Source organism: Hakea prostrata, chromosome 10 (assembly GCF_041222555.1).
Source record: "Hakea prostrata isolate BN-2017 chromosome 10, UWA_Hpros_2, whole genome shotgun sequence".
NCBI lineage: Eukaryota > Viridiplantae > Streptophyta > Magnoliopsida > Proteales > Proteaceae > Hakea > Hakea prostrata.
Genome location: NC_142609.1, coordinates 36,724,506 through 36,736,768, shown reverse-complemented (window position 1 = coordinate 36,736,768; position 12,263 = coordinate 36,724,506). Strand labels below are relative to the sequence as shown.

The window sequence follows — 12,263 nt, the reverse complement described above, 5'->3', positions numbered from 1 at the left end:
ATGCAATCCGGTCCAACCAGGTCCGACCAACCATACATTTTCGGTCTACTCAATTATCAATAAAATAAACGCGAATTCTCAGTAACATAAACGTGAATTGCGTTGAAATAACTACCCAATAAAATAAACTTTCAAATATAAAAGAAAGAAATAAAAAAACAAAAAGACAGATGAGCGTGGAACAGGGAACACTCTCATCGGCAGCAAAATCAATAAAATGATACAGTGGTTATCTCATTCGTCACCTAACGTAACAACATCGGCGTACGTTAGGGACCACCATTTACCATGAGTCACCTTACAGAACCACTATAAAACTCCCTCTCCTTCTCTTTTCTTCCTCAGTTCTCAAAAGAGTCAAAACTCTGAGCTCCAACCACAGAGCTCTCTCTCTCTCTCTCTCTCTCTCTCTCTCTCTCTCTCTCTCTCCTGTTAGCCATGGAAGGCTTTGCAGCACCTCTCCGGCATCTCACAACCTCTCCTTCCACCATGGATTCTCACCTTTCCTTTCCTCAGTATGGCCATCAACACATGCCCATGAAGGTAGCCATGCCACAGAAGGATCACAACCTGCCATCATACTGGGCTTCCATTACTGCCGACATCGAAGCCAACCTCAAGGAGGTTGTTCAGGTAAAGCCAACAATGGGTAGAAAATTCATTGTGTTCTGTGTGAAATATTAGTACTTGGTCTCACCTGATGTTAAATTCTGGTGGCTCCGCCCCTGCAGGTAAAGCCACCTTTATCGGTTCACGAGCCCATGAACTGCTTGGTCTTCTCTGCACCAAGAACCATGGCTCCGGCACTCAGCCTCGCCGCCTGCGAGCTCGTCGGAGGCCAACGAGACACCGCACTGCCGGCAGCCTCAGTGCTTCACCTCATGCACGCTGCAACAACGGTTCACCAGCGCCTCATCAACTCGGGTCGGGTCAAGGTTCCCAACGGTAATAATTTCACGGATCATGACAATCACCCATTTCCCGCGGGTGTGGAGCTTCTCACCGGTGACGGCATCTTGAGTTTTGGGTACGAGTTGTTGGCCCGGCCTTTTCCGGATTATAAACCCGAACGGATCTTGAAGGTGATCTTGGAGATCACACGTGCGATGGGTGCACAAGGAGTGGTGCAGGAGCAGTACCTACAGATGCAACGCAGTGGATCAGCATTGGGTAAGATGGAAGGTGGGCTTTACGCGTGTGGAGCTGCGTGTGGTGCCATCTTAGGTGGAGCTACTTTGGAAGAAATAGAGAGGCTGAGAAGCTTTGGAGGTTATGTGGGAGCCATGCATGGGATGATCACATCCATGGACAGTAATAGTGTTAGTGAAGAAGAGAAAGAGGGTTTGGAAGGAATGACTAAGAAGCTTAGATCAATGGCTCTCAAAGAATTGGAATATTTTCATCATCAACCAATGGTGGAGATCATTTCAAGCATTCTTCATTTGGGTGAAAGCACAGGCCTTGATGCAATTGTCAATAATAGATCATAATTGTAACTTGAGATCAAGATATCGAAATAGTCTCTCAATATTCTTAATAGCTACCCGCTTATGGTGTGTTCCACCGAAGTGTTTCACCGAAGTGTTTCGAATGGTTCATGCCTGGGGCGTGGTTTACCAATCTCTCTTTTAATAATATCTAACAACTTTACTTTTGAACAACTTCCACATACAATGATAAGAAAATATATATACATATCTTAAAATTTTATCATTTTAATTTTTCAATGTAAAACAAAGAAGTCTTATTGCAAGAAATAAATAAATAAATTTAATTTAGAATATTTTAGACTCTCTGTTGTCATCTATGGAGTTACGATATCTTCTACTTGTAGGGATAACATATTGTATTTTTTTCATATTTTTCCATCATATATTGAGAAGAGAAGTCTAATTTTCATCTATCTTGTCAGTACTTAGAAGTGGACTCCCTTTTAAACGTATGGTGACAAAAGGGGTGTGAGTGAATCACAATCCTCTAGTACTTCCGTAGATAGAAGAAGATCCACAATTCCCATCTATGAATAATAAAATGGTTTGCAATCTCACTTCATATGGCTAGACTTTGATAATGTCCATAAAAAAATCCAAACCTTGTTTACGAGATAAGGGTTAATCTCCCACGAATAAATTGCACTGGCCTCAAAATGGAGGCCTTAAAGCACTGACGCCCCATTTTATGTTTAAAAGGTACAGATACCTCAAAATTAGATTTTCATTGGATATATTTGTCCAATTTGTCACTAAAAACATTTATGACACTATTTATTATAAGGATATTTTTTTTAAATAAAGAGTGATTTAACTATTTTCAATAATAAATTTGACAAATATATCCAATAATAATTCAATTTTTGGGTATTTGTACTTTTTAAACATTAAGTGGGGTATTACTATGTCAATGCTTTAAGGCCTTCATTTTGGGGTGCTAGTGCAATTTGTTAATCTCCCACACAAAGATAGATCACAAGGACATAAGATATTCGATCTATATACTTTCCCAATTCAATTGTTTCGGATTTGAATTTATGATTTGAGATCGAGATGATCTCCATGCAACAACAAACGACTCTACCTTAGATCTACGTCGTCTACAGCTTCAAGGATGTCAAATTAAACTAAAGTTTAAACTTATGCCAATGTAGGGTTGGTTCAGTGGAAAAGATCCATACTTCTCGTGGGTTCGACCCTTGCGGACGGCATTAAATTTCCAATATTAAAAAAAAGCACTAGTACCAAAAAATAATAATAATAATAAACTTTTTTACTTAAATTTTAAATTTTAAATCTTAAATCATCCAATTATGTGAAATTACTTAAAAGATATTTGCCCCTTTACCTTCCTAAAACCAACCCCACCCCCCCATTTGGTGCCCACCCGGGATTGTCATTCACTCCATTTTTACCCCCCCCTCCCTGTTTGGTTTTTTGTTGTCCTCTTTTCCCGCGCGGGAAAACAAAACAAAAACCAAAATTCACTTCCCCCCCCCCCGGTCCCGGCGCGGGGGGGGGGGGAGAGAAAGACCCCCCCCCCCCCCTTTTCCTTCTCCCGTTTGGTGGTTGGGGGGTGGATTGATTAACTAAAAATAATCAAACAACATCTGTCCCCCCCCCCCCCCCCCCCCCCCCCCAACCCCCCTCCCCCCCCTCCCCTTCTTATTATTTTGATGTCTCGGGTTTTGGTGTGGGGGTTTGGGGTTTAAATCATTATTCTTTTTATCCCCCCCCCCCTGAATATTAATTGAATATTCCACATAAGGTGGGCTTCATTGATTGTGTTACACTTTGATTTGGTTTCTTATTGGTCGATATGGGTAATATACGTTCTGAACTCTTATATGGACTGGCTAGTGTGGGCTAATAGGAACCGTTAGATCTTGATGGACGATCTAACGGATTTGCCTATATAAAGGATGCTAGGTCCCTCCTCTAAACCCTAATCATAATCACAATCACATCCGCTAGTCGGAAAGGATATACCATCAAGCCGGTGAATAGGGAGGAGTCTAGAGGAGAAGATCCAACATCAAGTTGATCATAGAATCAACTTCCACCTCAAGTTTGTTCCTAGTGGGAGACATAAAGAAGATATTCCGCTGCGCTTCGTCTCCAATAGAACCATAGAAAGGTATGCTCATCATCATCTTGTGTCATTATCATACTAAGGTGTTTTTAGTCGATCTATGCGATCTTGAATAGAAATATTCTTACATGTGGTATCGAGCCTGTATAGAATCGATTAAAAACCCATAGGATTGTTGACTGATGAACTTAGGGTTCTAGAATGGAACCTATGAAACTTGTGAATTTGTTCTCCGATTTTTTTCAACAAAACCGTGGGGTTTTTGTCAATAACTTTTTTTCTAGAAAGAATTTTGAAAATCTAAAACTACCACTGCGTAGATCTCGGAAAAACGAAGAAATTGATATATTATGGGTCTCCATCGGACTTGGACGGGTAATGGGGAATCCAGCAGCATCTTTTGATCTTTTTTAAATTTGTGCGGTGCTAACATGGCAGTTTGACCGAGTCAAGGGTGGGTCAACGACCCAGACCGCAAGGCGAGATTTTGAACCCGTCAGGTCAAACGGGTCGACCGGTTGACCAGTCATCGGTCCAAGCGAATGGATTAACGGGCGAACCGGATTTATTGTTTGAACCATTTTGGACCAAACTCGTTTTTGACTCAGCGAGTCAACTGCTGATTTCTGTTTAATTTATGATTTCGATTCCGGTTCAATTTTGGTTCAATTCGATTTTGGTTTGATTTTTCGGTTCAATTTCGAATCGATTTCTAATTTAGATTCTTGGTTCAATTTTGATTCGATTCAATTGCTGATTTCGATTGGTTCAATTTAGATTTGATTCAATTGCTTATTTCGGTTCGGTCCGGTTCGGCCTAATAAGATTTGATTTATTAGACCGTTTTTATTTGCTGGTTGAACCAGTTTAATAAATAAATAAAAAACCAGAATACTATATGTTTAGTATTTGTTTATTTCGACCAAACCGTAAGAAACTTTAAAGCGTTCTTCTGGGGTTTTATATTTTGGATCATTTTGAACGTAATGGAATCATTTTCAAGACCCAATTCTACCCCTATATATGTGAAATATTATATATCATGTTTTGGTTGAGCAGATAATTGGAATGCTATTTATTTAGTATTTTTTTATTTTTGGCTAAACCGTAAGGAACTTTAAAGCATTCTTTTGGGGATTTATGTTTTGGACCCTTCCGGACACAATGGAATTATTTTCATGACCAAATTCCACTTTTATATGTATGAAACATGATATGACATATTTATGTTGTATATGTAATTTCACCGTTGGGTGAATTTTTTAATATGGATTTTTTTATCAAATGGCTTTGTATTGTAAGCATGTTTTATATGATATTATACAATTGTAAAATATATATCATGCATGCCTTATAAAGGGTTTGATTACTTGGTAATCCGGATTTTTATGCAAATGTATTTTGATTGCCTTTGGTAATCCGGAATTTTAAATGTATGATGTATTTTATACATGCTTGATGCCTTGGTAATCGGAATTTTAAATGTATGATGTATTTTATACATGCTTTGATTGCCTTTTGGTAATCCGAAATTTTAAATGTATGATGTATTTTATACATGCTTTGATTGCCTTTTGGTAACCGGAATTTTAAATGTATGATGTATTTATACATGATGTTATACATGATTGCCTTTTGGTAATCTGGATTTCTTCCAAACAATGTATTAGCATTATTTGTAGGTAACATAAAGTATATCCCAATATGAGAATTTCATGAGCTTGATTGTGAGTGACTGCCAAAGTGGCATTCATGGTTGGGTTTATGGAATGTCAGCCATATATAGTAATGGGATGTCTCTTGATGTTAATGCATTTTTATACGCCCAAAGGTGGTAATTATGTGATAGCATTAAGAGGGAGACATGTACAACATTTGGTTGGGAGTTGATTAATCTAAGAAGTTTATACACCCAAAGGTGGTAAAATTTTCGAAGGTTGGAATACTCTCATGGACGCCGACGTATAAGGGAGTATCGCAACTATATGTCATGAATTCTGTCCAAAAGGTGTTTTCATGATGATATATGTGTACTCTTTAAAGTGATGCACTTATAAGTTATATGTTACCCACATTGTGATAATAAAGCGATGTACTTATAAGTTTCATATTAAAGTGCTAATAAAGTGATGGAGTATTACAACTGTATGTCATGAATTCTGCCAAAAAGTGTTTTCATGATAATATATGTGTGCTCTTTCTAGTGATGTACTTATAAGTTACATATTAAAGTGATAATAAAGTGATTGAGTATCACAACTGTATGCCATGAATTCTGCCCAAAGGTGTTTTCATAATGATATATGTGTGCTCTTTCTAGTGATGTACTAATAAGTTACATATTAAAGTACTAATAAAGTGAGGGAGTATCACAGCTGTATGTCATGAATTCTGTCAAAGGTGTTTTCATGATGATATATGTGTGCTCTTTCTAGTTAGTCACATTTTCTGTCTATAACAATATGATTGTTATTGAGATTCTTAAAAAGTCAAACTTCAAGAAATTGTTGATGATGTGTTGTTAACCACACATTCTTTGTTGTTACCGAGTTCTGATGGATATGACTCATAAGAGTATAGAAGACAAAAGTTGATTTTTTGCGAGAGGTGAAAAGTAGTTATGTTCTTTTACTGCCCATTAAGAAGTCCATCAAGGAACACTTGATGAATTGTTTACCAGATGAATGCACTGTTTTGAAATTGTTGAATGCAGTAGCGTAAAGATACTAAGTCTCATCTAGTGTTGAAATAAGTATATTTCTGTAAGAGTTTTTTATCATAAGGTGTGATGGTTTTGGAGGAGTTAGGGATTATTTCATCAGGATGATTATTTTTTAAGATAAAACTCATGATTCCTAATGTTTCTTTTATTACCCTTGCTATTATCCATCAATGCCCTTTGCATCCTCTACTGAGTTTGGAATTATAAAGATCAATACCTTTTTCTGAGAAGAAACTTTGTTCTTATGAGCATCAATACTCATAAAAATGTTCAGGGTAAAGACTAAGAGTCCGGTCAGACTAACAATTTGGGACCTGTGAAAACTTCCTTATAAATAAAGATGATTGTTGTAAGTAGAAGTTGCATTAAGTATAAGGTCTGGTTAACTAAGTGCGAAAATGAAAGCTATGATTCCTTGGTTTTTGTTTGAAGATTTGATTTTCTCTTGTCCCATTCAGTCATGGTGTCTAGATAGTGGTCCTTATTCCTCCACCTTGCGTATAAATTATTATTTCATCATATTTGTTGATGACCACTCTTAATATGGTTTTTGTATTCAATTAAAGAATAATCTAAATCTCTAAGATCTTCAAGAATTTTTTAGACTGAAGTTAAGAAATTGTTAGATCTCGATCGGGGAGGAGAGTATTATGGCCGATATGAGGATGCTGGACGACTAAGGGCCCATTCGCCAAATACTCGGAAGATTCGGATATAGTTGGTCTGTTCACTATGTTTGATAGTCCCGAGCAAAATTGTGTAACCGAAAGGCTTAATCACAATTTTGTGAACATAGTGAACAGTATGGTATGAAAACTATTTTGTCTGAATTATTTTTTATAAGGTGAAGCCCTGATAACATCCTCTTATATCCTTGATCATGTTCCTTTCCAAATATGTTCTTTTTTTTTACTCCCTTTTCCATTGCAAATTATTCATAAATCTAACTTAAACCATTTTAGCGTTTGAGTTGTTCTGCAAATCTAAGGTTGAATAATCAAGTATTGTAGAAGTTGGAACATAAAAGTTTTTCATTGTTAATTTGTTTCTTACTCGGATCTTGTTTTACCATCATTGTTAAGACAACAGAATTGTGAATTCTTAAATAGTTTTCTGGAGTTTGATATAGCCAAGAAATGTAGCTTGTTCCCAGACTATTTGATATAATGAACATGAATATAACATTGGCATTATGGTTGACCCAGTTACTAAAAAGTTGTTTTTGATTAGATTTATGATTGGGTGCAACGAGATATATGATATAGTTGATGAGACAATATGATGTTTGGGAAGCTTGTTAAGTTGCCCAAAGGCTTTAAACCCATTTATTTTAAGTGGGTGTATAAGACTAATAAATATTCACGAAGAAAGATTGTAAGGTTTAAAACCAGACTGGCAGCTAAAGAGTTTACTCATAAAGAGGAAGTAGACTAGTGAAATTTTCTCACCTATCTCTTCTAAGGACTCTTTTAGAGTTATACCAAATAGATGTGAAGATTGCCTTTCTAATTGAAAACCTTAATAAAGAAGTCCATGTCATTTAGCCTGAGGATTTTGCGGTTGATGACCCTGAGGATTTTGCGGTTGATGATTTTAATCATCTTGGTGTAGACTCAAGAAGTCTAATTTGTGGTTTTAAGTAAGCTTCCAACTATGGTGTTTAAAGATTAATAATATTGTGACTTCATTCGATTTTGTTGAGAAACTTGTAGATCAATATATATATATGGCAAGGTCAGTGGGAGAAATTTTATCTTTCTCATTATTTATGTTGATAATATTTTGCTCACTAGTAGTGACGTTGGCCTACTGCATAAAGACCGAGCAATTGTTATTTGAGAATTATGATATAAAAGACCTTGGTAAGGCATCTTTGTCTTGGGCATTGAGATCCATAGGGATTGTTTATGCTATTTATTGGATCTTTCTCAGAGGGCATATATAATTTATATTTAAAGAAGTTCAGTATGCTAGATTGCATACTTGAGAATGGTTTTGATTCTCAAGGGAGATACACTGAGCTTATTACAGTTGTCCTATAAAGGATACTGAGAGAGAACAATTGAAGAAAGTATCTTATCTTGAGATACTTGAAGAGGACAATTGATGATAAGATAATCTACAAGCTTGTTCCAGACCTATAGCATTAAGGTATATATATTTGACCTTGCTAATTGTCCGAATAATAAGAAGTCTACTTGAAGTTGTTTTCCTTGATGGCATGAGGGATAATATTGTGAAAAGTGTAAAATAAGGTAAAATTACTTATTTCATCATAAAGGTTGAGTTTGCTACATGTTATGGGGCAGTTACTCAAATTGTTTGATAAAGAATCTCATCAGATAATTGACAGTTCTATTTTAACATTTTTGCATAGATCCATCCAGTTGTACTATGATCACAATTCAGTTGTGTTGTTTATTAACAACAAGAAATGTGTGATCATAGGGTCTAAATACATGATGGTCGAGTATTTGACCACTAAAGAAAAAGTTGTTTGGTTAAGGAACCTCATTAGACAGTTGACATTTTTTTTTATTGTGGATAGATCTATCCAGTTGTACTGTGATAACAATTCTGTTGTGTTGTTTGTTAACAACAATAAGGGTATCACAGGGTCTAAACACATGGAAATTAAGTATTTGACTATTAAAGAAAAGGTTAAAGAATGTGACACCACAGTAGAGCATATTTGTACAGATAATATGGTTATAGATCCCCTAACTAAGGGTCCCTGCCCAGACGTCTTTGATAGACATGCGGTAACTATGGGTTTAGGAGGAACCTTAGATGCGGTTGTTTAGTGGGAGTTTGAGAACTTTGCTCTATTGTGTAATAAGGTATTCTATCTGTACTTGTCTCTTGTATGCACTGATAATTTATTTGAATTCAATAAAGTTCTTTGGTGACATATTAATCTTCACATTATTATCATGTTGCATGTTATGAAAGTCTTAAAGTATGTGTTAACTTTAAGCAAAAGCTAAGGCATTCATGTATTAGCCTTAAGGTGTGTCATGTAACACATAAAGTTAAAACTCGAGTTATAAAGATGACACAGGTTCGTGGGAACCATAATGTACATATAATCTCATTTTTGTGGCATTGAGTCACAGGTTCGAACCATAATGTACATGCTTTCGTGGCATTGAGTCACAGGTTTGTAGGAACCATAAAGTATATTCTTTTGTGGCATTGAGTCACAGGTTCGTGGGAACCATAAAGTATATTCTCTCGTGGCATTGAGTCAGGTTCGTGGGAACCATAAAGTGAGAGATTTGGATTGACAACAGAATGACACATGAGGATTTCTATAAAGTGTCATTAGTTGCCACACTACCATATTGCATCTATTTTCAGTAAAGTTAAGAGTATTTGTGACCATGGATGGTCCTGTGTTGCATAAAAGATGCATCACCGCCATGATTCGGTACTTAAGGCTCTATGTGAAGGGATTGAGCTCTAGGATTATCCTCAGACCAATATAAAGTTGTGCACATAAAGGTCAAAATGTTTTCAATGTATCTTTTTCAAATGTTTTCTTAAAACAAAGGAGATGTTTTGTTTTACTCGACTGTGTCACAATCAATATAGCCCAAGTGGGAGAATGTTAGAATATTAATTGAATATTCCACATAAGGTGGGCTTCATTGATTGTGTTACACTTTGATTTGGTTTCTTATTGGTCTGATATGGGTAATATACAGTTACTAGAACTCTTATATGGACTGGCTAGTGTGGGCTAATAGGAACCGTTAGATCTTGATGGACGATCTAACGGATTTGCCTATATAAAGGATGCTAGGTCCCTCCTCTAAACCCTAATCATAATCACAATCACATCCGCAGTCGGAAAGGATATACCATCAAGCCGGTGAATAGGGAGGAGTCTAGAGGAGAAGATCCAACATCAAGTTGATCATAGAATCAACTTCCACCTCAAGTTTGTTCCTAGTGGGAGACATAAAGAAGATATTCCCTGCGCTCGTCTCCAATAGAACCATAGAAAGGTATGCTCATCATCATCTTGTGTCATTATCATACTAAGGTGTTTTTAGTCGATCTATGCGATCTTGAATAGAAATATTCTAAAGAGTGGGTGGAAAGACATAATGGAACTCACAATCTCTTTACTGAGAGATATGAGTTTGTTATGAACATTTGGTTTGAACTTCTGCACTTCTTGGTGACAGCCAGCTATCACAAGAGACTTATTGGATGACCTCTCAGTGAGCATCCGCCAAACTATATCTAGGATAAAATAATGTTGCTAGAGGATTTTGTGTATCTTTCTCTCTAGATGTCAATCAGGCCATTAATTTCAGCATTGAATGCACTGAGATTGATTAAATGCTTGTTGGCAGTCGGGAAGCTTCTCATTTTCCTAAAGGCTTTCTCGAGTATTGTACCTTATTGTTTTATCTGCCAAGATTGGACTTGTTGTCACATCTGTGTTAATGTGCATCTGATCATCTTATTCGGTGGGATTTTGTACAGTTGTCTTGAGACTTCTTTAGGAAGTTTGGGCCCTTAGCTTGCTAATCAAGCTACGCATCTCAAGTCATTGCCACCATCCTTTTGGGATCAAAAAATCCAAGGGTTACGAAGCATCTTCACCACCTCAGAGATATGAGTGTGATATATATATACACGAACACTCTACACGAATGGAGTAAGCGTTTATGAACATTAACTTCGATTATTTACTCTCCTGCAACTTCTAAGAAGACACTCTCTCTTCGTCTTTTGGGAGCATTTACTCATCTCAATGAGGATTTGTATTCATTTGAATCTGACTTAATCATTGGAGGTGGCTTCCCGTCCCTAGAGGCAGCCCACACTCACCTTTTTTATTTTCCAGGAACCAAGAACCAAGTTTGGTCTCTGAACAAACCAGTTGGCCTAGGATTTTACCAGTCAACTAACCCTGCATGTCACTTTTTCCACCCCCAACTCTTTTAAAAGTTCCCAATACTTGTTGGGAATTTGTGGGAAAGTGAAGAACATAATAAAAGTGGGACCAAATTTTATAATTTTTTCACAAAATTATTTTTTTCTGTCTATTCTTCTACAACACAACAAGTGAGTCCCACACGTTTATTTTTCTCACTGTTTTTCAATCTAGCAAACAAACGACATTTTCGGGTTTTAAGTTTTTTAGGAGTAGGGTGGGAGGATGAGGAGTACTGCCAAAACTACTGGATGTAGCTATGAGAATGAAGAAAGACACACACATACAAGAAAAGATTTCCCAAGATATCACTTACTTACCTTCCATCAATTTCACTTATTAATGAGACTGGGACTTCAACCCAAACTATAATAGGTCTCAGCCCTTAAAATGGTGAAACAAATAAATAGATTGAACCTAAACCTTCTTTAAATCAATCTATTTCCCCAATTCAATCTTATGGGGCTTTGATTTATGATTGAGTGATCTCCATGCTAAGGACAACCGACTCCACCTCTCACGCCCTCTTTTAAGTCAAAATCATAGGAACTAAAATCAACATCAACCACTTTCCACCACCCATTTCATTTGAACCAACAAAGAAAATAGGGATATTTATTGTTGCCCGTAGTTTGATTTTATTATTAATAAAACCCTGTTATTTATGAAATTATTATTGCCGCTTCCTTATAACGGTGTTAAGTATCTGTTAAATTTGAATATGTAATGTCTAATTTACTCTTCATTAAAATTAAGAAATCAAAAGACAATGCTACCCCATTTATAAAAATCAGATTAAAGGTCAATTTACCCTAAACTTTATTTATTTTGAATTAATGAAATGGGCAAAATCCAAATCCGACTTGGTTTCCCACCTTCACTAAACTTCATTTATTTTGAAATAAAGATTGAGCAAAATTCAAATCCAATTTGGTTTCCCACCTTCACTAAAATTCATTTATTTTGAAAATATTTTAGATAATATTCAATTTCCAATTTGAGTTGAAT

The 12,263-nt window shown here is 36.3% G+C and overlaps 1 protein-coding gene across 1 annotated transcript; it reads left to right on the top strand.

The window, feature by feature from the left end:
* Window positions 1-390: 390 nt before the first annotated feature.
* LOC149002699 (heterodimeric geranylgeranyl pyrophosphate synthase small subunit 2, chloroplastic-like) lies at window positions 391-1,748 on the top strand. The gene is made up of 2 exons (XM_089138065.1): window positions 391-633; window positions 732-1,748. Exons 1-2 carry the CDS (start codon window positions 439-441, stop codon window positions 1,488-1,490), a joined length of 954 nt encoding a protein of 317 aa, XP_088994191.1. The 5' UTR covers window positions 391-438; the 3' UTR covers window positions 1,491-1,748.
* The last annotated feature ends 10,515 nt before the right edge of the window (window positions 1,749-12,263 follow it).

What these genes read in the sequence shown, in the direction of transcription:
- LOC149002699 (XM_089138065.1), top strand. Translation starts at nt 439, where the DNA reads ATGGAAGGCTTTGCAGCACCTCTCCGGCATCTCACAACCTCTCCTTCC. An exon ending in ACCTCAAGGAGGTTGTTCAG is followed by an intron (nt 634 to 731) that starts GTAAAGCCAACA and finishes CCGCCCCTGCAG; the next exon opens with GTAAAGCCACCTTTATCGGT.